The 27,484-nt window shown below is 33.1% G+C and overlaps 1 protein-coding gene across 6 annotated transcripts; it reads right to left on the reverse strand.

Annotated features, from left to right (window-relative positions):
- Window positions 1-16,830: 16,830 nt before the first annotated feature.
- Window positions 16,831-27,137, reverse strand: LOC134258442 (myosin-11-like). Of its 6 annotated transcripts, none has more exons than XM_062740997.1 (6): window positions 26,753-27,137; window positions 21,522-22,483; window positions 20,497-20,520; window positions 19,893-19,916; window positions 18,989-19,144; window positions 16,831-17,383 (listed from the first exon to the last, which is right to left on the reverse strand). In XM_062740997.1, the coding sequence occupies exons 2-6, from the start codon at window positions 22,308-22,310 to the stop codon at window positions 17,252-17,254; spliced, it is 1,125 nt and encodes a 374-aa protein (XP_062596981.1). In that variant the 5' UTR covers window positions 22,311-22,483; window positions 26,753-27,137; the 3' UTR covers window positions 16,831-17,251. The 6 variants fall into 6 exon arrangements, with proteins under 6 accessions (XP_062596981.1, XP_062596976.1, XP_062596978.1 ...); XM_062740992.1 differs by having other exon boundaries at window positions 16,834-17,383; window positions 18,863-19,144; XM_062740995.1 differs by having other exon boundaries at window positions 16,842-17,383; window positions 18,890-19,144.
- Window positions 27,138-27,484: the final 347 nt, after the last annotated feature.

Below are 27,484 nucleotides of genomic sequence, written 5' to 3' on the forward strand. Positions count from 1 at the left end.
CTCTTTCTGTATTTGCATTTGTAAACTTGGGCAACCTCTTAGGTGTCACACCACTCACCTAGCGAGGAAACTCTTAAGCCAAGATTGAAACAGAAAATCACATTAATTAATCCTCTTTCTTACTAAATTTTAAGGATAAAAACGCGTTTTTTGTCAGAAATCGCAATTTTTCTCATGGATTTCAAAAGGTTACCTGAAAAATGATTGCCAGGTAAATGTGGATGAATAAAAAAAACAAGTTTTTGACGCAACGTTAAAAATGTATGGAATTTTTTGTATAGAAAATCAAAGAAAACGACACAAAGTTACATATTTAAGAATAAAAAAAAGTAACATTTTCTTTATATCTAAGGGATTTATTATTACTGTTATATCTTTTCAAAATTAGTTAGAATATATATCAATTCATCCATCAATTTCTTATGTATACTTATGTTAAATATTTTATAATCTTTGTATTCATGGAAAGTCATGTATATAGGTCTATCAAATGACATATCTGTTGAGAACTCCGGGTACTAGAGCTCATGTTTCTATATTTAAGTTACTGTTTCCATTTATTTTATTGCTTAAAACAAAAGAATCATTGCATAACAAGGACAGAATAAAATATATGATAATACATTTTAGCATAGTAAAGTACGAAGGAGGATAATTTAATACTGATGATAATATACCAAGGACAAACCAAGAACCAATGGTGGAAATTTTTGTGTCATTAATTGGACATCATTTTTATATATTTAAATTTATGTGACTAATGTAGATGATCATTAAGCTCATCCAAAATTTGAAGAAAGATTGCTAAAACTGTAAAATATAGAATTTTAAATTTTATATGCAAATGATGCATTTTATTCGCTTTATAATATCTAAAAATACACTTAAGGTATTCTTGGACAAAGTACTATATTTTTAAGTCAGAGAATTTGGTTGAAAGGGTTTTCATTCACCGCATGTTAAAATTTTTGAGCTCTGAAAATGAAAGAACAAGACGACACCTTAAATATGTACTAACTTTACACTAAAGTTATTAAATATGTACTAACCCTTACCCTTCATTTGAAGCAGAATTTGTTCAAAATCTTTTACGTGAAAAGAAGAAAACACTTGCTATGGCCTTCAACTCGACATTTAAATATATATCGACGATGTATTGTCAATTAATAATAGTTATTTCCATTCTTATGTCGATAGGATAATGTATATCCCGGTGAGCTTGATTCCAAAGAATTTTTTTAATATTTGGTTATTTTACTAAATAAAGACGTTAAAAGTTATTAACAACAAAGCTTTATGATAAACGTGATGACTTTAACTTTTAAATTGTCAACTTCCATTACGTGTGATGTAACGTCGGGAATTTCTACTCAACGTTTTAACACGTTGTAACGTCAAAAAGACGTCCAAATAGATTGTGTTTTTTTTATGTGTGGTGTTTAAAAAATAGTAATATATAATTCAAAAGAGAATAATTAATCACTTTCAGGTAATAGTATAAATTAATATTGTGGACAAAAGCTTGGATAAATGTACTTTTTTCATTAGGACTGTTCATCATGACGATTTATTTCTAATTTTCTTTCATGGTGTTTTTATTCTATATGAGGTCAAGCTATGAAACTCTTGCATAGATTAAAAATTATAACTACAATTTTATGTTCCGTGATGATAATTCGGAAAAAAACATCAACAGAAAAGGCAGTCTAAGGAAAGAGAGGTGTATTGATAGAAAATTAACTCGTAAAATTTGAAGGATACAAAAATTCGTATATAAATGCATAGGAAATTCACATTAACGTACAACTCCGAATCGTGCATTATAAGAGCGTCAAACGTCATTTTAGCCAGCTAGTGGACAATTCCGCAAGACATTCTGATTCTTTTATAATTTTCACTATAAATTATAAACTCGGATAAAACCTACATGTACCTAAAGTAATTTTTAAGTACTTTCCACTGATATAAATTTTAATATAGATTTTAATAAAATTTTTGCCTCTTGATTTCGGAATAAAAGAATAAGCTATCAACAAATACAGTTTTGATATGACGTCATTTACGCATCGGGATATATATGCAGGACACGGGTGGTGTCTTTTTAAATATGGAAACTTTTCATTATCTTTCAGGGAAAATAGTTGTTAAAAAGTACTCAGTGTATGTCAAACCAAATTTGTAAATTTACTAACAAAATTTTCTTTTTAACCCCATTGAAAATGCCTTACACTAAATTTTCATTGAATGGGACATCTGAAAAGACTTTTATTTCAATGGATGCATTCTCTAAACATAGATCGTCAACAAAAATGTTACGTCTAAATGTGATGAAATGGAACGATCCTGTGACATTTCTAAGAAATTTTAGGATATATTTCGATTTTTTTTCGAGAATATTTCAATTTTTTTTTTTTCGAGAAAAAACTATGTTGTATGTATTTCTCTGTTACAACGGGACGGGTAGAAATCGACGTTATTCGCGTGTTTAATGATCTGTCAATGTATAAATACCTTTGAAATAATATTTTTAGTTTTGTAAAATACTTTTGCGAGGAAGAATCCTTTATTTCAATATATAACACCACATGTTTCTTATCAGAACTATACTAGAAATAAAAGCTGAAAACTGATTAAAAGTATAATTTTTTGTAAGTAGCAATTCCTGACGTTACGTCTGATATGCAACAATATACCTTCATCGCCTGCAGACAGGGTTTATATCTCTCAGTTGATTCGATACGCAAGAGCATGCTCTACGTATGAACAATTTTTAAAACGAGGTAAGTTATTGACAAACAAGTAGATGAAACAAGAATATCAGCAATTTCGTTAAAGTCATCATTTCGTAAGTTCTTTAATTGATACAATGACCTTCTCAGCAAATACAATTTTTCATTAAGTCAAATGCTGACTGACGTTTTTCATACTAATTGTTAGTCCATTATTTACACACTGAGTTGTCGAAGGATTTTTCGTTGCTTCCCAGTCATGACAAGGAGCACACAGCGGGTGTGACTGGTCGGCAGGGGATGCTCACTCCTCCATGGCACATGTTCCCACCTCTGATGTTTTTGAGGTCCGTGTTTGCTCTGCTCCCATTTTGTATAGTTTATTGAATTTTGAGCTTTAATACCGTTTATTAACTCCATATATTTCAACTTCATATATTTCATTCTAAGATTGGCTCAATATGTAACTTATTGATTTCAATTTAACTTTTTATATTGATGTTTAATATAATTTTACCTATAATTTAATACATTTATTTTACGTAAAGTGTTTCGATCAATCTGAGTTATATAAAGGGAGATGAAACTGAGACATTTCAAATAAGAGATTTATTTATGATTGTAAAATACGTAATGTGTTTTAGTTTTAGGTGCTGATGAACAGTAAAGATAATTTTCCCTGACAAAACTAAAAATTTTGAAATACTAGTAATCGAATACAAATTGTATTCAAATACAATTTAAACTAGTGCTAATTGTAACGGGAACCGTTACAGATGTTCCCCAAACGCTCCCCAACTCCCTTTATGTGCCATATTCCCCGTAAGCCTCATTAAATAAGACAAACTCTGTGCATTTTTGAATTTAACAACGTTTTCTCAGAAGGATACCAATATTCAAATTTTAGCATTGCACTCAAGTGAATGCATGTGCGTTATGACCATATCATCTTGTCTACACTACGCCTATCTATATATTTTGATATACTGTATATTACGGCATTCAGTCCAAAAGTAATAAAAATCACTCATTCAAATGTATTTTTAATTTTACTCGTTCCAAATGCACGCACATCCGTGCACGTGCATGATGACCATACCTTCTTGTAGGAGTCCCTTACATCTATCTATGTTCTAAATCCCATCCTGTTTGGTTGAAAAACAAGGGAGTTATAACCATTTCAAGTTTCAGCCAATCAGATTGCAGCACACGTACATGCGCGTGATTTCATGATTTTTTTCTATATCACATTGTAGGATATCCTAATTCATGACTATATTTTAAGTTTCAAAGAATTTCGTCGAAAAACAAAGGAGATATAGCCATTTCAATTTTCAGCCAATCAGATTGCAGCACGCGCACATGCGCATGCTTTCATGAAAATTCTTATATATCATGCTGTAGACCTTCATAATGTAGGATTATGTTCAAAATTTCAAAGGATTATGACGAGAAACAAGAAAGATATTGAGACTTTAGTTTCAGCCAATCAGAGCAAAGCGCACGTGCATGCGCGTGAGATCTTGCTATTTTGACCATGCTATCTTGTCTATACTACTTATGTATCATTACATTATGAGTTTCAAAAAATTTCATCAAAAAATAGAAAAGTTACGGCAATATCCATTATATTGGTCATTTTCCGTGTTGCACGTGCGCGCTCTTGCAAGCACGTGCACGCAAAATGACCTTCGTTCGGCAACTCTACATAACATGCCTACTAACCCTAAAAAGGTTTCACCTAAGTCAGATGTGTAGTTTACAAGATCACTCATGGACAAAATTTTCCCAGGAAGAAGAAAAATAATAATAATAATAATAATAATAATAAGAAACAGAGTAAAAACAATATGTTCCCCAACTTCGTTTGGGGAACATAATTATAACATATACATTACAACCGAACAATTGAGAAAAATACAATGAAATTGAAAAATGATAAAATATAACTGAATCATTGTACAATACAAATAGAAAACATAAACAAATGGACCATTATAAAATACATTTGGAAAAATTCAACATTTAGCGTTCGACATGCTAATTAATTGATTACAGGGGAAAAGATTTTAGTGGACACCATGATCTTGAAGTTATTCTTAGAATTAGAGATGATAATACCCATTTAAACAAAGATATTTGAACTTTGGAAGAACAAAATGTGCTTTATCCTTGAAACCATCAGGTGTGTTCAACCATACGGAACATACCTTACCAAAACAGGGATATTTGTACATTAAATATGGATTCCTATTATTTCTTGATTTAAATATTAGGACAAATTGACTTAAAGGTCCATGATGACCTTGAACTTTGATGAATAACTAAATCCATGGAACACTAGTAATATGAATCGAGTAATGTTAGAGTGATATGGTAATTTTGAATATTTTAACACAATGTGATTAAAGAGAAAGTATGATTGATGCTTTTGAAAAGACTCTATCAAGAACATTCTCAATAACATTCACACGAGCATTGACATATCGTACATTACACAGGCTTGTTAGTAAACAAAGAACCGAACAGTGATCATGCTTTTAGTCCAATTAAACGATACAAATTGTGTGCAGAACAAAGTAGTAGTGCATGAATAATAATTCTCGGAAGGCTTATTGGTAATAAGGGAAACTTGCTGAAAGACCGAGATATTATGTCACACGAAATGTGGTTTACATTTTTTTTCAGCTTCACTTTCCTGCATTTGTAAATTGTATTTGTATTTAATTACCAAAAGGTACCACCCGCAGATGTTTTAGGGAAATTTTATGAAGGTCATTAATACATATCATTTGCTTCAAAGTTAGGGAATAACTATCTTCTAATTTGGTATTTGCGACCGTTAATGCTGATTTAACGGTCCCAAACTGAGTTTTACCGGCGACGCGTAAGCGAATTAGATTAGTTATTCCCATTCTAATGCAATCCATGCATTTTGTTTATCGTTTACGTCTTATTTTGTTGAGTTTCGTTATATAAAATACGTCACGGAGCATTGTGTTTTTGCGTCGCTCTATTATGACGTCACAATGAAAAGCTTGCTCGTTTCACTGCCTCAAACAAAGCACTTAGCCAATCAAAGCGTGTTAAACAAAACAATTGCATTAGAATAACGAATTAACATCCCCAGAAACACTGAAATACACAAACATTTAGCACATTTGATTTATTTATCTTAGTAGAATATGCAAGTTACCCACGAAATTACATTCCCCTGAACCAGTGAAATTTTCGTTACCCACGAACGTTGATGATTCCAAAGTAATCAATGTTCTCTTCATGTACAAGGGCTTGGCTAACCAAATTGAATTTGATTTTTTTTTTTGGGCTGAATATTTAATAACGGATTTATGTTATATATTGATCTAGAATCGTTATACTGATTATTCTTTTGTTTCCGTTTGATGTGCATATTCTCATTTTTGTGCTATATATATCTCTTTCTATCTCAAATATTATTTTGCATGTATATGACTACTTTAGCAGCATATGCACACGCTGACATAACAAAATTCTAGATCAATCTTATTTGACGTTTGACCGGGTGACAACATGCCACTTCTTAAGAAATTTTTTTTTTGCCCATTGCTTTAACTTTTTTTGCTCTATATAATCTGAATCTTCTTATGACAAGCGTAAAGAAAATGGTATCTGAGGTAACAGCAAACGTGTCAATGGAATCGTAGGTATGTTTGACGCCTGTCTGAATTGTGTCTTTATGAGAGAGAAAGAGAGGGGAGGGAAGAGTACAACAAGTTAAGGGTTAAAGCATTCACTTCTCAGAGTCTCCTCCATGTCTTGATCACACAATATCAGGGACAAGGATTGGTTCGAATTAACTACTTCCTAATTTTATGTACAAATACTTTGTCTAAGTACCTAGAACATTATCTTTCTTTATTGTACAGAAAAATTAAAGTTTATCACCCAAAAACAAAAGAAAAATACGTCTGTATTAATTTATTCCTATCCATACATCTAATTACATAACATAGCATAAATTTCAGGCGTGAACATTTCATTTTGATAACTGTCAAGATCGAAGGCATTTTATCATTTATTTAGTAATTACGTATTAATAATTAAAACATATTAATTACTTCTTAGTATTAATTAGCGCTATTTAATACCATTACCCCTGCTAGACGGTCAGATATCTCTTATTTCCGTGATGACTTGAAGATAAGTTGATGACCTGAAATTATTGTGTATGCAAGAAAAGGAACAGTAAAATCTTATCATAATTCCAGTTAAACAATACACATTGAGAACAAAGCAGTTATCTTCCCCCTAAAATTTAAGATGGGATCAGGTGACATGCTGGAGTAAACATCCATTGACTAGACACATCCACCATGAGCTCATTGGCATGTTAAGTTATAACGGAGAAAGTCGAAGAAAATTCAGTATAAAAACTAGCGGTTCTGTGAGCATTAAACTTACCCAGCTGCCAAATGAATATACTGGCCAAAATTCATGATTTGCTATGGGACACCTCAAATGTCGAATCAGAACATAAAATACAGCATTATGTGCGACATTTTTCTGAAAGACATCAAATCTTATTCAGCGGTACAGGAGAAGTTGTGGTTAAGAGGTGGTTATCCAAATGAAATGAAAAGATTGGCAGTGTCTATATTGTCTATATTTGCCATGGAACTGCCATGGAACTTTATTTGTCCTATCGAATAATAAAATAGAAAGCTTACAAAAGCACCATATAAAACAGAAAATCAGAGGTGTGATCAGGTGAGATAGAGGACTGAGCATTCCCTGCCCTGTTGTGTGTAGAATCAGAATGATTTTTTATAGTGTAAATTTCTAAATGATTAATCATAAGGTGTGGCATTTTCAACTAAAGATTCCTTTTAATTTTTTCTACGGAGTTTTTGTATAACGTGTCGAAAAGTCGATTGTTTCTGGGTTTTTTTTATTTTGTGATTTCAGTTTTCTGAGTTCTAATAGAACAATTTCTGAATTTTCTCATTTTTATGCAATTTTTTATCGATTTTACAGCTCATTTTGTTTAAGTATTATTTAGAGTACGAGTTTCTTACTGTATCAGAGATACAGGGCGGGGCTTGAGGCGAGAGCGATAGCTCGAGCCGGGCCCCGCCCTGTATCTCTGATACAGTAAGAAACTCGTACTCTAAATGACTTGTGACATGACCTTTCTAAGGACCTCACTAATTTACATGTGTATTTGGGTACATACCTCCCAACCAATCAGATGATTTTGCAGAAAGTTGATTAAGTACCTCATTTTAAGCATTCGCAACTGAAATGCCGAGTGAGATGGACGTGCATGCAGGTATCTATCATTTTAAAATAATTATTTAAGGGATGCATTTAATTTGTTTTCCAAAAAATTTATTTAGATTTGATTGCGCAGGGTTTTTTTTTTCTCTATGCAGCTCTTGCTGACATTTTTTTTTCAGTTTAAGCTACGATTAATGCTTTAACATTTTGATATATAAGAATCATATGGGAATATTTTTGAAACAAAAATGCTTCGTAGATTCTGAGAGAAATGTCCGACAATGTCTTCCACCGGTCGTCATATACAAAATTGAAATAAGCAGATGAAAGGAAAAGGGGGGGGGGGATTTTACCTTCATGTTTTCATTAAATTAGAGTAACCAAAGGGGGATACAGCACTCACTGGTGCCCCTATTCCACCTCCTTTGAGGTTTTTTTTCAATTTCGCTTTCGTAAATTATTTTTTTTCTAAACTTGTATACATACGCTTTTTAATTCATCAACAAGTAACGAAATGACGCACATATGTGTTGGTTGATTATAAATCTACCCCCACGAAATACGATTTTCCGTTTTTTTTGGGGGGTGGGGGTCTCAAAGTAATAATTTGTGAACTGGCCCACTCCCTCCTTTCTAAAATTTCTGAATCCGACAATAATACCTTTACGTTATAAAATTTTATTCTTAATTCACCTCAATTTTTGAGTAAATACTAACAGTTCTATAGCGAATTGAACGATTGGTATGGATACAGCTCTCCGTCATCGCTAAAAATAAACCGTACTGTATCGTTGATATTTTGCAGATACAGTACAGTTTCTGCTCATTTGCATAAGCAACGCCCACAAAAAGTGTTCTGTATCGCAGTTACAGTATGCTTGACTTCAAAGGAAAACTCGCCGGGTCATGTCACAAGAAAACATAAAGCACAAGCTTGCCTATCTACTAATTTTACGTTTTTCATGCATTAACATCATATGCATCATCAAATTTGACAAAATTCCAACAGAATTTTTGAAATTCGGGAAAATGACCCTCTTCAACACCTGCCTGTATCCTCTGTGTACCTGGTAAGCTTTGAATCAAAATTGGTGTTGGTTTTAAATCAAGTATCATTTTAGGTTCTTAACTAAAAACTATCAATGTTTTTATCTGTGTTCTGATTTTTACAATTTTAAAACACGGATTCAGATTCGGCCGGTACCCTACTTTGTTCTTTGTAACTTCAAAATAAAATTACCTATTGATAAAATACCTCGGAACGTCAATATGTTGTTATGAAGAAAATATGTCTTTATTAAATTTTAAGCTTTGTATAATTTTTAAACATGTCTCATTTTTCCTTCCTCGAAGTTTGGCTCGATAATAACAGGCTATCTTCCTTTTAGTTATGTTTGTTTTCAAAAGTGTTTAAGAATGTTAATAAGGTTGATATATAATTTTAATCAGAGTATTTTACGGAATAGTTTTGAATGATCGTTTTATTTTTATTTTTATTTTTTTTTTGGTTCCGAAAGGTACAATGATTAAAATTTGTTAGGGTGTAATTACCTCAAAAATTCTGTGTCATAGGGTTTTTTTTACTCCATCATTTAAACAAATTAAGGTGGTGTTGAATAATTCTATTCAGTGTAGGAGGAATAAACACGAGAGTTCATAATTAACAAATCCAGCAAATTACAAAAAAAAATAATAATAATAAAGCAACTTTGTCATATTTGTAAGTCAAAGTGGTTTTTAAAAAATAATTCTAAAACAATGATACATGCGCTTTGGAAAAAAAATTTGAATATTATTTGAAAAAAAGAAGAGAAAGTAAACGGAAAAAACTTTTTAAAAGATAGTTATTGACTTACATCGTTTGCAAAACGAATTCATAATTCAGAACTGAAAATTAAAATAGAATATATTTTTAATAATATTCCACACTGAATTGTGTATTATTATTGAGATTAGATATTTTTATTTCATCTTAGCAGCTTGGTTTAAAGAAGGACAATCCAGCAAACATTTAATAAAGAACAGATAAATAGATAGTCAAGAAATCTATACTTATCATTTTCTTGGAGCAAAACCTAGGAATGCACATGGGATTACATTAAATAATGTAATGAAGCAATCAGCGGCTGACATTTTTTGAGTTAGATATGGAGATATCGAACTTCTTAATTTTTCTTCATTTATAAGGGGAAGAATTAAAATATGAATTGTTGTGAAGATGAAAGACTGATATTTCAAAACATAAATGAATATCACTTTTTTAATAAAATATTATTTTGACTCTTTAACCCCCCAAAAATAACAGACATGTGTAGATGTACTGAGTAATCGCAAAAAGTATTGTAAATGGCTTCTCTCAAGAGGTTACACAAAGTATAAAAATTCAGTGAAATTTAAAAAAAAAAAAGGTACTGCTAAAAAGAAGGGAAAAAACAAAACAAAATGAAGCCAAAAAATATTTTTTATTTTTTTTTAGATTATTGAAAATAATCAAATAAATATATAATGAAAGAAATGAATTATTGGATAATGGATTAATGATCTATATAAAAGATCCGGAAGAAGTTGTATCAAACTTTGCTTTTTTCAATGGGTTGCTTTGTGGCAAAAGACAGAGGTTAACGTTTCCATATTAATATTTCTTTGAATTAAACAATAAACCAAAATCTTCAACGCTTTTTCTATTTTAAGCATTTTTTGAAACTATCTGCGTACCAATCCTATTTACATTTTATCCATTTTAAGCAATTAAAACCATCTAGTAATAACCCATCAACTTTTTGCACATAAAATTCTCTGCATATCATTGCTAACTATGTTTTGGTTGCTTTGTTTAACACGTTTAATTTCCGACTCTTAATGTATCTATATATTTTTGTACCATATATTAAAAAAGTTTTCGCAAGGACTTAATTTTGGCACTTTTCATGTTGAGAGCATTGCAATATACAAATTTTGAAGGGTGAAACATTTGGAGATAACCAAGTGTAATCATGTAATCAAGGTCAAAAGTCCATTAAACAATACGAAATAGAGCAAATTCGTTTGTCAATAATTCATCTTGTTTAAGAAATTGTTTATATGCAGAGCATGCTCTTGCGCATCGAATCAACTGAGATATATAAACTCGTTTGCATCTTGTAAGATATAAGGCATTTTCCTGATATATAAATAAGGGAAGGTATATTCCTGTATAAAGAAAAGTTAGTCATCACATTTATCATAGCGCTTGGTAGTTCGATTACCATTAACATATTTTTCAAGTAAAATATCCAAATATGAAACAGATGTGTCAGACACTGTGGTATCTTTTATCTCAAGCTAACTATGATATTCCTTATTGACATATATGTAAGAATAGAAATTACCATTTGACAATACGTCGTCGATATATCTAAATGTCGAGTTGAAGGCCTCAGCAAGTGTTTTCTTCTTTTCACACATAAGATTTTGCACAAAAAATTCGTTAAATTAAAATTCCACATAAATACGATATTCCTACTGAATAGATCACCAGGAATGAAATAGATTAAATCGATATAACGAGCAGTATTCGAGCTCAAAAGTCCATAAAACAGGGTACCTGTAAAGTGCGAAACGAAATAGAAACGAAACGAAACGAAACGAACTGAAACGAAACGAAATCTGCCGAAACGAAACGAAATCTACCGAAACGAAACGAAACCTAACGAAACGAAACGAAATCAAGACGAAACGATACGAAATCTGCCGAAACGGAAAGAAACAAAACTATCAAAATGTTTTTTTTTTTTTTTTCAAATCTAGGTACATGTATATAATATATATGTGTAACTACATGTAGACTTTTTTTTTTTACTTCAAATAAAATTTATATAGTTTAAGCAATTGTTGATAAAAAAAATCATTACCGATAAATTATGCTCCCTTCGCAGTCTAATGATGTATTTACATGTTTGCCAGCTGCAAATACTTTGCATGTATAATTTCAATATGTGCAGTATTTTCTAATTTTTATATCTTACTCTTATTTTCAGTCCTTATTTATCTAGATACAACATATCTATCAAAATTGATGTGTTAGTGCCGTGTACTGTTGTATTGCGAACGTCGTAAAATATAGGATAAACCAAAGACTTAGAGTATTTAGTATTCCATTCCGAGGTGTCTGGTTTTATTGTTCAATCATACATGAAACTCCAACCGGAATCTTGTGTATCCTTTCTGCGTACATGCGGTCCTATTTTTATCGAGGTAATTTTCGAGGAAGAAATGAAGAGGCTCGACCAGAGACATCTAAAACGATTTAACTGACAAGAAAAAAGTCTCTCGAAGCGAACGATGTCATTTTTAAGTAGGTAAATTATTCAGTAAGATATTAACAAAACATGACACAGGCGTCGGATGCGGGGGGTGGGGGAGGGGTTAGAACCCCCCTTCTTTTGCAAAGATATACCGGTATATTATATAGGCAATGAAAATTGGGGGTTACCTTTTGTGTTGGTTAAGCCCGCCTTCAATTTCCTTCCGACCCCTATGTATGAGTTTAAAGCGAAACGATTGCCTGTGGTGCTTTAACTATATAAATTTTATATGAAGTAAAAATAGACCATATAAACATTCTGAAAGTTTCGTTTCGTTTCGTTTCGGCAGGTTTCGTTTTGATTTCGTTTCGTTTCGGTAGGTTTCGTTTCGTTTCGGTAGATTTCGTTTCGATTCGGCAGATTTCGTTTCGTTTCAGTTCGTTTCGTTTCTATTTCGTTTCGCACTTTACAGGTACCCCGTAAAACGATACAAAATAGGAGCAGAGCAAATACGGACCTCCGAAACATCAGAGGTGGGATCAGGTGCCATGGAGGAGTGAGAACCCGGCATGTGTTCCTTGTTCTGATTGGGAAATAAAAGATAAAAATCGTTGACAATTCAGTGTATAAACAATGGACTAAAAATCAGTATGAAAAACGTCAGTCAGCATTCTACGAATGATAAATTGTATTTGCTGACAAGGTCATTTTATCAACCATAGTACTTACGGAATGATTACTTTTAACGATACTGTTGATATTCTTTCTAACAACTACACTTCAACAGTAGCCCTGAATTACCATAAGATTAAATTAAGAAAGCCGTATGTGTTGAATCTCTAATGAATTGATTATCTTATCAAAGAAGATAGAAGTATTTCGAAAAGAAACTGTCAATTTCAACTTTTTTCTATTTATTTAATACATAATTAAAAAGGTCTTTATTCAGTACTCGATTGTTTCCGTTTTCATGGAATGTAATACTCATTTGGGGAAAAAAATGTGGGCATTTTGATTAACTAATCCTACCGTTAGGTTACTAAAAAGACGTCTAATTATATCGTAATCTAGCGGAAATAATGTTCATAGTATAATGAGGTCATTTACCTTTACAAAATTCAGTAGGGTGTAAATTTTTGTAAAGACAATGATTCATTTATTTGCCCAGGGAATGTGTAAAGTGTGACGTGATCAATGAGCACGTAGAAAGATAAAATTCGAGATGTGGTTCGCATTGATAAATATTAATTCCATTTCTTTAATGGCAAGGTGAGGATGGATTTTGAATTAGAAACAAACATTTTAGAGTTATAAATTTAGATGATTCGTTAGAATTAATGACAATTTCGTTGAGAAAATATCAAAAAATGTTGATTGAATTATTTTTTAAAAACGTAGAAGTAACTTCCAAGGCGGCTGCTTATTGAATGAGCTTAGAAAAGTTTTCTGCATGAATAAATTAGCTTCTTTGAATCAAATATTTCAGGAATTTCTTTTTTGAAATTGTTTTTTTTTTTTTAGAATGACAAAAATATTGAATCGGAAAGTCATTTGAAATGTATCTGTAAAAGTTAAAATACACTTCATTGTATGTATTGTTCCTCAAATAATTAAAATAAAATCAATTGTTATGTGTGTCACACACCGAGTCCAAATCAAGATGTATATTAGTGAAAATACCTAGAAACATTTCATTTTCATTTTACATCTTGTCATAAAATTAGCAATTATTGCTATAGAAATACTGTATCATAATGTGTAATATCAGTATTAAAGGTCAAATAGTTTGTTTGGGTGGAAATACAAAAAAGGAAAAATGACCTAATGTCCTAAGTGGATACTAATTTTTCCTTAGAGGGATGGGGCAGATTCTCTGAATTAGCTTGATCATGTATTGATACTTCAGTATAGGCGCATACATTATATATTATGGGCATAGAGTAAATGAAATATATGGTATATATGGAGATAAGAACCATTCAAACTCAAAAGTCCATTAAACGATACAAAATAGGAGCAGAGCAGACAAGGACCTCCAAAAGAGTTGGGATCAGGTGCCATCGAGAAGTGAGCATCCCCTGCCGACCTTTCACACCCGTGCTCCTTGTCATGATCAGGAAATAAAGGAAAAATCCGTAAAAACTTCAGTGTGTGAATAATGGCCTGACAAAGAGTAGGAAACATGTCAGCCAGCATTCCAACCAACCTTTATTGCGTGCTGATAAGGACCACGGAATTCGCAAAGTGGTTACCAAAAATGAGACTATTGATATCTTTGCTGTCATCAATATACCGTAGAAGTATAATTTTAAGCGAGGATTTAATTTTGGCATTATTGCGAGGGTGCAGACATCGCTAAAATTGAATATCGCTAAAATTAATTGCGTATCATTTATAATAGCCTCTTTAGTTAGCATTTTTTAAAAATTACTTCTCGCTAAAAGTAAAATACCAGTTCTTAGGTAGAAATCGCTAAATTTTCGTCTCGCTAAAATTTCCACTTACACGGTATTGGTAAAGAGCTTGCCTCGTTTTGAAACTTTAAAATAATTCCAAGAGAATGTTTTGTCTACGGAATCAACTGGGAGATCTAAATCCCATATGCAGGTGACAAGGGTATAAAGCTACATAAATAAGTTAGGAAAGATGACGATAGAAAAGTTGAACTCATCACGTTTGTCCTAGTTTTGTTATTAGGTAACCATCATTGTCTTTTTTAAATGAAATATCCAAATATGAAATAGATAAATCAGTGGTTTCTTTTATTTCAAGTTAACCAAGGTATATATATCCAATGGAGTTTAATACAAGGATTTAATCAAGGGTTGATACAAGGGATAAAAAACACAAGGCTATATATATGGCATGCTTTCCATTTTTCTTTAAACAATGATTTCTTAGGAAGAAGCAATGATTATAAACGCCAAAGTCAGTGTATTCAAGGTCGTCACTGGCTATAATCTCAACTCCGATGTAGACAGGTGTACTCAGGTATTAACTGAATATCAACACCGGTAGTTTTTTGAAGAACAGAGAGTGTATGGCCGTTGCATTGAGTACGCCATTAGATGCAGAGTTAACAGTCAATGCAGTGGTAATTATCCTACCAGTGCATTTTTTAAACTGTTATGAAGCCTGAAGCATTTGATGGTACATGTACTGGGTCCTGGACTGATTACGAATGTATGCTGAACTGAATTTGAGCCTCAACTTGAGGGCCAGTATTTAAGAGTCAATTTAAATGAGACAACATCGATTCTACTAAGAAGTCAAAGGAAATATCAGTCACATCTACTGACATGAGTTGACGACATATCGAATGTAACCAGTGTTAAAAAGCATTTGTTGAGAAAGTTTTCTGGGAATAAATGAGTGGTTTACAGAAAACAGACTCGACCAAGGACGTCTGGAATGACATATATGAAGATAACGAACAGTATTCAAGCTCAAAAGTCCATTATAAAATACAGAACTGTAGAAGAGCAAACACGTATGGACCTCAAAAAATTTCAGAGATGGGAACAGGTGCCATGTAGGAGTGAGGATACCCTGCCGATCGGTCACACCTGCCATCATGATCGGGAAATACAGGACAGAACTCGTCGACAATTCAGTGTGTATGTAATGGCCTAACAATTAGTATGAAAAACATCAGTCAGCATTTGATGTCATTACGTAATGATAAATTTCATTTGCTGACAATGTCCTTGTAGAACTTCAGAAATGATGACTTTAAACGAGACTGCTGATATTTTAGTTTCAGCAACTTGTTTGTCAATAATTTACCTCGTTTTAGAAATTGTTCATAAGTAGAGCATGTTCTTAGGTATCGAATCAACTGAGATATATATATACTTTGTATGCAGGTGACGAAGGTATATTGCTGCTAAATAAGGAAAGTTGACGTTTGAAAACTTAAAGTCCGCGTTTATCATAAAGCTTGGTTGTAAGATTAACATTAACGTCTTTTCAAGTAAAATATCTAAAAATGAAACAGATGTGTCAGACTCTGTGGTACCTTTTATATATTGTATCGACACAAGAATGGAAATAACCATTGTTAATCGACACTATGTCGTCGAGTTGTTTTCTTCTTTTAAGATTTATTAGAAATGAAAAAAAATATTTTGAAGTGAACTGTAGATAAGGTAACTCATTGATAAATTTGAAAAATAGAGTTTGAAGTGTTGGGGTATCTGAAATTGAATTAGTCACCTTTTGGTAAGATTAGAAAGGTGTGCCCTGGATACGTTCAACAAATATCTCTGTGCCTGTAGAGTTTAAACAACGAATGTGGTCCCCATTAGGAAAGCGAAGATATTGATGTCTGAACTCACGATCAGTTAAAAGCGAGATAACTGTAGCTCGTGAGCAGAACAGTGGCAGATGTGCATTAAAATCGGAAAGGACTAATTTAAAATATAATAAACACTGAAAACAAAATTTTAATATTGTTTTTTTATAGAAGTTATTCAATTAGTTTGCGAACTTTTTGATCACCCTTCGTATAGTAAGTAGCTCTTTACGTAGCTATCAAAAAGTTTATGTACAAAAGGTGTGTCTGTTAAAATTTCTGACAAGACTTGTATTCCATGGCCTTGTATTCTGAAGAAATAACTTAAATCAGTAATTTTATTGACTGACTTGGGAAATGTTTTTGGAAAGTACAATCATTGAAAATCACATACATGTATGAAATTATTGCAAGGTGAACAAATACAATCTGAATTTATATACTCAATATTTGGACAACCAGTAAAATCCGTATCGTCCATTTTAGCATACATGTAACATTCATAAAGACTTAAACTGAGCGCATTCTTTAACACTGATTTACGTTTTGTTTGTACTTAATAGTCTTCCTCTCACTTTTGTGAAAACCAAGTCTGTCTCTATGGATGGTTTTGGAATTTAAATGCAAAATTATCTTAGTTAAAAGTTCTACCGGAAGACGTTTCGATGTAAATGTAATTGATTAGGTCACTTCCCATACAACATTTCTTTCGGAAGTGGGCGTGGTTTCATTAATTTTGTAAGGCGAGTTTTCTGTTCCTGAGTCAGAGCTGGAAGTCTTCCAGAGGCCGAGGAAACCCGAGAACTTGGAGGCCGCTTCTGTGAATGATAAAGAGAGTGTTTTTAGTTCTCTTTCAGGTTCAATTTGTATATTCAGGTTTAAACATGAGTTGAGTTTACATTGGTTTATTAAACATGAAACAAAAATATACGACAGTAAAAGCTGTATATGAAATTAACATTTTAAAAATATTGATGTTTATGTTATTATTAGGTAATATAAAGACATATAGCGTATAGATATAGAGTTATATTCGTTAATATATATTGCATATAATACATATATGTTAAATTAGTTTTAAGGGTAATTTTAAGTTAAAGCAATATTTAGAGTTATCCCTCTTGATATCTCTAGCACTGGTAGTTCAGTTGCTTCCAGTCTACAAAATCTAGCATTTAGCAGAGCTTCGTAATCGTGTTTCACAACAACGAAGAAAATACACCCTCAACACCTGCTTTATTTTTTGTAGAATTATGACTAGCTGCAGATCTGTAGCGTTATGGTTTTATATATTTGTCGCTACAGATCCCGTAATGCAAAAAAGAAGCAATTTACGGCGCAATATTTTTGGGGGAGCACTTTTGGGGAGAATTTCTCCACCTTCCAGCATCGGGTAATTAACTACCTTTCACTCCCTAATTCTAGGCACATTATTTTACTAATCTGTAAATTTCATCCATCTCCCAACCCTTTATAGTCGTCTCTACAAGTGATAAACTCGCTTGATTAAAATTATTTGTTAGCTTGCGGAAAATTCACTTCAAGTGAGTTTATTGCCTGTAGAGACAACTATAAATGGTTGAGAGGTAGTTAAAATATACATATTGGCTACAAAATGTGTCTAGAATTAGGGAGTGAAAGGTAGTTGATTGAACAATGCTAGAAAGTGGAGAAATTCTTCCCAAAAGTGCGCAAATAATTGCGCCGTAGCACACCTGTTTTTGGCATTGCGGGATCTGTACATAGCGTTATGGTCAAAGACAAATTTATAGAAACCATAACGCTACAGATCTGCAGCTGAATTATGACGTGAAACGATGTCCGAAAAGGGGAACATCATTTGTTTAAAGAATATCGGGATCAGGAGCTATAGCTATGAGCTCTAGCCCTCTCGCCAGGTGTGTGTCCTTTTATATATTTTTTTTTAAATGAGTAAAATATGAAGTCACGCGCTTGAAAGTCGTACTTCTAGCGCAGGAAGCTACATATGTAACTATAGTATCTTGCAATATACTGCGAATTGAACTTTATACGCCAGTAAGACATCGCCTAAAGAGTGCACGAATCGCAGGCGCTTATTTCGGTAATAAATTTTAACCCATAGTATAATAATAACACTGTGTTATTATTATACTATAGGTTAAACATTTATTACCGAAACAAGTGCCTGTGGCACGAATTTATAAGTGTTAATACATAATGTTATAGAAGAAAAGCAAGACCATCGCCATTTTATAGATTATAATGCTGCAGAAATTTTAGTGAGTAAGCAATGCATGCAGCACGACAAACGTTACCGCCACTCGGGAACCGTCAGTGCTTACGGATTCGTCCAGAGACTGTACGAAGGCATAGGAGAATGATTTCTCCCGATTGCCAATGTGGGGTTCCGACTTAGATTGGGTGGGACCCGCAGCAAGCACCTGTTGTTGTGTGATGGCGATTTTCCCTGCCCTGGGGTCCACCATTAGTTGCTGACCGTCTGTAAACATCCTGTTGAAGTTATTGTCCCTGTTACTGAGTTCCATACGGTACCTCTGTACCTCTCTTCTTAATTTCTCCACCTCTTCGTTGTAATCCTGAAATATATCCAATTTTTTTAAAATATATTTTTCTTTAATTTACAAAGTAACAAGGCTTTGAACTTTCAGAATGACGTAATGTAATGAGAAGAGAACTTCCAGTTACGAATATTATTCTCCAAATTGTATATAGCAATTTGCTTTGAATGTGGCTATTCCATCGAAGTTTTGAACAAGGCATTCTGTCGGATTACGTTATGTTACCTTTTGTTACCTTTTGGTTAGTTCTTGTAAATTTAACTTGAACAGAAGCTTATCAAACTGTTCAAGCTTCACAATGAAATACTTGATGAATGAAAACATAAAAGTGGAAGCAACATGCTGGACTATTTTAGTACATCATGCAGTGCAGATTTGTTTACAAAAAAGATGAATATATAAAAATTGTGTATTACCATTTATGTGGGTTATAGACGAAAGCTGATGTACATATATATTTGTTTTTGACTTCTCGAATATTTTTTTTAAGTTGGATGTGTTTACGTACATCCAAATGCAAGAGTGCAGCCGTGTTGCCTAAACCATCAACAACATAAAAAGAACTGTACGTGATAGTTTTCTGTTTCGTGTATCAGCGCCACCATTTAGTTGAAAATTGAAGGCAACAGTCTGAGATTGAATTTGGAAACAAAATAATTTCTCTATCTATAATATAGTGTGTACTTTGAAAAATTAATTAAACAATTATTTTGTATGGTACATGTCTGCAATCTGAAGCACGAAACATGAAAACTGTGCCTTTTACCTTCACCATGCGCGACGTGAAACCCTGAAAAAATTGAGAACCGTCAAATGAAGCCGCGGACATTTCCAAATTTATCTCCCAGTCTTTTAAAATAAGATTACAAGTACTAGTATCACCCAGCCCAAGGAAAGAAATACTTGAGTACCCGGTACATCGGAAATCATACCCAGAGACAAAAGAGAAAAAATAGAAAGTAAAAAAAAAATATGAAATAAAAAGAAAATTATGAAAGAAAAGAAAGAAAATATGGAAAGAAAGAAAGGAATTAAAATTTCTAAATCAACATTTGATCAGTAAGCGCCCTATAAAGAACTATAATAAATGAGACTCTTCTATTAAAAATGGCCGTCAAGAAATAAGATTTTATCGTGTTATAAATTTTTGAGAGGTATAAAATAAAGAACAGGAGAGAGTCGATATCAAACTGTAGAGGAGGACTTGCAGATTTTATTAAAACAGCAGGTTATATTAACAGGTTGTAGTAGGCTATAGTTTTGTCTAATCGCCTGAAAAAATACTCGTCAGTTTGTTTGATATATATAATTCATAACAATTTTTTTTAAAAAATGCATAAATCTAGCACCATGCAAGTATGACGTCATACCTTAATCGTCATGGTTCCAGTTGGCTGAAATAGACCATTTTTCTGTCTAAAATGAACAGCTGATAAAAGACAATTTTTTTTCTCTTTGATTGTGTTTTTGACTCTCCTATTGCAGTGTTGATTTGTATGGACAAGCAACATTAAATCTGTTTTTCTTTTTATTATATATGCTCTTTTTTAAAAATAAAATAGAATGGTTTTCCCCTTTCTTTAGGACTTAAGTATGACCCTGACGAATGTCCTGAGATAAGTCTCAAACCATACTTAATACAATGTTTAATAGCATACAGAGGATGGAAAACATTTCAATGACGATTTCAATAGTCTGGAAACACAAGTGACTGCCCCTACCCGTGCTACCTGATAGTCTGAGTTTGTGTCCCCCCCCCCCCCTTCTGTGTCCGGAGACCCAGGCCTTAGATTTATTAATTTATGACGTTTAGGTCAAAAAACAACATATTTAAGTTTATATTCATTATAATTAAGGATTACCGAGATTGTATGTCAAATTAATAGCCCACTGTCCTTCTTCAAGATTTTATTCATGGCTTACCAGTAATAAGCAGCAACGACAAGTTCAAGTTTAAATGCACTTCAATAAAACATCCTCTATCTATACATAAGGCATCATCACATTGCTTAATTACCAAACACCTTCCTAGACTATTAAAATACAGTAATAACCTTGACCCGAGATTATGGCTAAGGGTCGAGTTCATTCCAGTCACAGGTAACCATTTTTGTAATGGTTAGACAGCTAGTTGGAAGGATGAATAGACAGCAACCAAGTCAAAACCAACATGCCCCCTTCCCCTTTAAAAGACAGACTTCTGTTTTTTTCCTTTTCTTAATGAAACAGAATTCTGTTCATTAGAGGGAACAGATTAAGCTTGACAGAAAACTTGATTATTTAATAGAAAATGTGTGAACTGTTACAGGGAATCATAAAACCTTTCCCCTCTACTTTTAGGTGTGCAGAAACCCGCAATGCGTTCATAACGAAGAGTTGAATTTAATGATCTTACCGTGTACTGCCTCTGTGATGGTAACTGATGACTCGCAGCTTGGGCTCTTTGACTAGCGACTACTTCTGAAACTTTTTTGCTAAAGTCTCTTTTCAAGTTTTTCAAATCTGTTTCTAGTTTTTGACTTTTGGATTCAAAATGCATCTTAGATCGATGAGTTTCCTCAAGTAGTGCTTGAAGTTGCGCCAACTCTCGCTCCAACTTTTCGTTACTCTTCTCCAAGTCTCGGATAATCTCTTTATAATGCTTTTCGTTCTCGCTCTGTGTATGTTCTAGATTAGCCACTTTCTGTCGAAGCCGCTCTAGTTCTTGATTCTTCCTGTGAATTTCTTCATTCTTACTCTGTAGTTGCTCCGCCACTCCTTGTCTCAACTTTTCAATGTCTTTTTGAGCGTTTATCAATAAATCCCTCAGATTCTGACTTTCATTTTTCTCGTCTGCTAATTGCTGCTCCAATGCTTTCACTTTTTCTTTCCATTGTTCTTCTTTTGTCGATGCTTCTTGTTGGACTGCACTTTTCACTCTCTCACGTCCTGCTTTCCTTTCTTTTTCTAAGAGTTTTTCGAGTTCTTTCCGCTTTTCTTCACTTTTTCCAAGTTGTTCCGTGGCGTCTTCTTGCACTAATGATATTTCATATTCATACGCCTCTTTCAATGCTTCGATTTCCACTTCTTTCTCGTGGTTTCGGGTAAACAACATATGAACCACTTGAGTCAGTTCAGCGACTTTTTTCGACATACGAAAGTCGAACGTCTTTTTTGCCTTTTCCTTTTCGGTCGTCATCGTCATCTGCCGATACAGAAGCTGAGAAGCCGCCTTACTATCTTTAGCATCCAGTTTGGCAAATGTTAATAACTGTAGTTAGCTTCTGGGAAAAAATTCACTTCCGGTAATGAACCTAAGCACTACTTTAAATAATGCGTCTCTCCAAGAAATGATCAATTATTACATTTGTAGACTTCCTAAAATCAAAGGAAAAAAATTATTTTAATTTGTTCCTATAATCTATCAATATAGTTGACCATGTTTCAGACATTAATAAATGGTAAGTACACAGTTTAAAGTGTTTCAAGTAAATTGGACGATAACAATATATGACCATTAACACATATTGATTTTGGATCAAGAGGTAGTATTGTCTATAAATCACCGACAATGACTTGATCTGAAATATTGACTGCAGACGACAAGTGCGTGTTTAAAACAGCACCTTTGGAAAGTGCAGCTTACATGTTTTAATCTACATTTCTATGCGAACATCAACCTCACTTGAAGAAAGACAGGTCAGCAATCGAAAATGACAACTTTTTTCCTTGTTTCTGGTGAACAGAAATATGTCCCTTCAATTTTTAGAGAAACGGTAAAACAAACATGTACATGATTCATACAGAACTTTTCATAAAAATTCAAAAGAATCAATAATAAAGGCTGATACGTCCGATCAATAATTCGATCTTATTTGTTTCCCAAACTATTGAGTGATATCTAAAAAAGGATAAAGTATAACTTGCTCAAAACACAGTTTCCTTTAAATTTCACTTTTAAAAAAAATATTTCTGTCTGTCTATAATAAAGTGATTGTGTGTGTACGGTGTATTGAAGAATATGAGCTGAATTCTGAGAATTTTATTTTGCTGTTAAATGTATTGTTATGATAAATCTAAATGTAAATCAAACCTTTATTATCAATTAGTCAAAATGCACTTCATTATTTCAGATGAAAAAATTCTTTACAGTGGAATGTATAGTATTATATTATATTAAATATTTCTCCCATCAAAATTGTTGCTCATATTTCTTTAAAATGCATTGTACAGCAAACACATTTACTCTGTCAAATTAAATCACTAAATCGACTGATAATCTCATTTAGTTCGTGTCCTAAAGAATTAAAAAGATCCGGACCTTAATTGTTTCCCGGGGGAAAATATACCCACTGTTCTTTTCATAATCTCCTATAATTAAAAGGCCAAATTAAGTCTGTAATTTATAGAACAGAGGCAAAAGTGGAAGTCAATACTAAATACTAAACCGAGTCTTTCATACAAAATGCCTGTTACCACCATAAAGCATATTGCAATTTAGAAGTGTGTATATGGTTAGCCGATTTAAGCATTATAAGATTAACTCCCTGGGTAGTCGAGAAGTAAACACATTTGTAATTAGGCATTTCAAACTGAAACAAAATGGATGAAAATGATTTTTTATTTGTACGCTTTTAACCCAAAATAGTTTGGTCCACTTATTAGTCCCCTACCCATGAAACTTGAGTGGACTATACGTTTTCTCTGAGTCTGTCTGTCTATATGTCCGTCCGTCTGTCTAGCTGTCTGTCAGTCTGTCCCACTTGGTTTTCTGCACTTTTTTTCTAAACGCTTGCAGATATTGAGCTGATTTTTGGTATGTGTGTGTATCTCGATGAGTGACAGATCAAGTTTTCATTTGGTTTGGCGACATTGATTTTTGACAGAATTATGGCATTTTAATTTTTTTATAGGGATTACGATCGGGTTCATGATGCATTCAATTAATGTTCAAAAGAGCTTGTATCCTAAAGAGAAAAGGGGATCCCGGTAGGAAACATGTACATGTATCCTTATGCAATACCCCCAAAATGCTTCAGTGTTAAGCTGTAAAGTTATTAGTTTCATTTTGATTCATATCTTAATATTATCATATCATAATTACTTCTTTTTTTATTACAGATATTAACATTTTTAATTTGAAAAATAAGTCATCACTTTGTAATTTAACCTCCACCTATTAAATTCAGAATTTACTTGATACTCCGAACATGTGCCTAACTCAGTAGCAAAGCCAGTAATTCTGGGAGCAATCTACAAACAGGGACCGTCATTCTCTGTCAAACTGTAAATTAGTTGCCAGAATTATTACAGAAGTTGCACTGCCAATATAGTGCATAACATTGGGGCGAAAAGTTATTGACTATGGAAAAATTCTGCTATGATTTGCCATCTAAGGGCATTTCTGGAATGTTAACCGAGATTTTGTTTCCAAGTGTCCTCTACAAAAATTTGAATTTTTCTATTAAAATTTTTGTAGAGGACACAAGGCTCGGATTCAGAGAAGGAATTTATCTTCGAATTTCCCTTATTGGATTTGACTTTGGAATTCTATTTCATTTTTGATAATGAGTAATAAACAAACGATAGAAAATTTTTCCCTTTCCATCATACTAGTAGATTGATTATAATGAATAGTATCGACTGTTTTTTACTAATTTTTGTTCCAACTTGGAACATCCTCTTTGCAGGCCAAATAACAAACGTCGATTAAATTTACATTATCTTCAACTGCACACTGCAACCCGTTGTTAAAGCAGCTAGGTTATAAAAAAAGAGAGTGAAAAGTTACAGTATTCATTTCTTCAATTAAAAAATTGACCATGGCCAGTGGGGACTTAATATCGTCAGACATAATCTATAACATCAATTTCACGTGGGCTCTTTTCTTTGAATGAAATATAGGGAGAAAACGAACAGTATTCAAGCTCAAAAGTCCATTAAACAATACAGCTGAGAAGCATATCAAACACGGACCTCTAACATCAGAGGCCATGGAGGAGTCAGCATCCCTGCCGACCATCACACCCGCCGTGTGCTCCTTGTCATAATCGGGAAATAACAGGAAAATCCTTCGACAATATAGTGTGTAAATACCAAATAATGGTCCAACAATTAATGATAGATTAGTATATGCTGACAAGGTCATTGTCAGGCACGTAGCAACGTTTTTGAAAGTGGGGGGGCCAACCTGAGAAAATTTTTTTTTTACTCACCTGAAAAAGTTGACAAGCAAAAAAAAAAAAAAATTAAAAGTTGCCCAAACTCGAAAATCCTATTTCGTGGGGGAATGGCCAACTTTTTCAAAGCCAACTTACTATCACTTCCAATTTTTTCCTCACAATCATTGCTATCACTATACTATGGTTATAAAGTTCTTATCAATGAACATTTACAATAGTAAAGGTTATGTTGGGGAAAAAAGTGGGGGGGCCAGGCCCCCCCCCCCGGCCCCCCCGGATACTACGTCCCTGATTGTATCGACCAAACAACTTAAATGACATGAAGACTTTATAAACGAGACTGTTGATATTCTTTACTTTAAGCAAAAGAAATTTCTTCAAAAACATGTCCACATCTGCGATACAGAATTCCAACATTTAAGTCAGTCAAGGAACGCGCGCAATTTGACACAATTCAACGATCATTAATTTTCCCAGTTTGATAAGTTGAATATTCCGAACCTGTTTTGTAAATAACATTTTGGTGTAAAGCATTTGATAGGCTTAATAGGTTAATATACTGGATTAGAAATCCTTGTCATTGATTTAAAACTCTGAATATTCAAACTAAAACATGTGTGCGTTCTTTTTAAATAATGTACATGTATAGGGGATCCAAAATACATAAAGGATATATTCTGTTCATTCAAAAACGGAGTTTTCTATGCACAACAAACTCCTTCATTCAAGTCGTTTTTCAAATGCATCAAATCCGACATAATACACATTATTCAAGCAAACATGCTGCTTTGTAGAAATAAAAGTACGTTGTTTATTTTTTGTAGAGATAAATTGTGTGACCCCTATCCGTTAGGGCGACAATCATCAATCAGCGTAAGAAGAAAGCCTTTGTCCCCCCTCTCTATCACCCACAGATACACTTTTCTGTTCCTGATTGATGCACCTGACCCGATTCCAGACTAATTAAAAAAAACGTATTATCTGGGATTATTTACTTCACATATTTTCTTTGTAAAAAACAGTCGGCATGGGAATGAAAATATCCTGTATGTCAATACATACATTTACCGAGTTAAAAGTGTAATTCCCTAAGCATGCAATACTAAACAGATACTGTCTTTTTGGTCATATGTATAATCAAAGCATCATGGTTAATATAAATGAAGTACATCTCAACTTCAAATATACATGCTCTGACATTCTGTTCATTATTAATGTCGAAATATTCAAATGTTTTGATTCAAACTGTTTTATTTAGTCAGTATTTCTGATTTCTTTCTTCTTGTTTAACCTCTTTGGCAATTTTGTCAAGCTAGATTGTTAATGATACAACACACACCTAAACATAAATGATACTATGCGATCAAATGAAATTTGATCCGAAATACCCAGGTAATTTATACACATAGAGTTTAAAACTTGTTACAACAGATCGATAGAAATGAGACCTATTTAAATGACTTACCGTGATAGGTATTTAGAAAGCTGACTTTTCTATATTTAGTCATTTCTGTTTGCAGTTTTTCCCTCTTATTGTTACCTAACAACACAAAGAATATATATCCGGTTTATCATACTTTAGTTTTATCCGAATAACAATGGCCGACTCGTGTTTCAAGTTGTCAAATTCCAGTTATCAAAATATTCTGGTGGTGTTGTCCCGAGGATTTCTGTTGAAGATCGATCTAGAGATATCTTATCACACAGGCTAGCCTTTTGATACTGAAATAATGTGTCTTTAAAGTCTACAAGTTGTGTTTTAAAGCCGTGGAGAGAAGAGCGAATCACAGAATTGCACCCGTATACAGGATACAAAGGGTGAACGAAACAACGCATGAACTGCTTCGAATAGTCGCTACCGAAAAAGCATTAATGTAAATATGTAGATATATTTAGTGATTTTATTTGTTGTAGGATTGTGTTTTGGGTATTTAAAATCTTGTAATCTTAAGCGGTCATTTTGTAGCGTCCCTGGAAACAATGGCGGACTAAACCCACCATTGTGTCGGCGCGGACTTTTCTCCTTTATAACGCGGACTCGGACCTAGTCACACCTGGAATTAGAAATCAAATTAAATAGGATTACAGGACTACAGACAGACGATCATGCAATGAAAATGTCAAAAAACAAAACTTGGTCGTAATTATTAATCCGCCGAGCTGTGTACGTTGTAGAGATTTTCTGATAAGTATCGGA

Source organism: Saccostrea cucullata, unplaced genomic scaffold, assembly GCF_032062105.1.
Source record: "Saccostrea cucullata isolate Sc308-1 unplaced genomic scaffold, CSIRO_AGI_Scuc_v1 ctg4, whole genome shotgun sequence".
Lineage (NCBI taxonomy): Eukaryota > Metazoa > Mollusca > Bivalvia > Ostreida > Ostreidae > Saccostrea > Saccostrea cuccullata.

Excerpts from the sequence above, each read along its gene's own strand:
- LOC134258442 (XM_062740992.1), bottom strand. The coding sequence starts at position 22,310 with ATGACGATGACGACCGAAAAGGAAAAGGCAAAAAAGACGTTCGACTTT. Across the intron at positions 19,917-20,496 it reads CTGGAACCATGACGATTAAG|GGTTTCACGTCGCGCATGGT; the intron begins GTATGACGTCAT and ends CAATTTTTTCAG. Across the intron at positions 19,145-19,892 it reads TCACGTCGCGCATGGTGAAG|GATTACAACGAAGAGGTGGA; the intron begins GTAAAAGGCACA and ends GATATATTTCAG.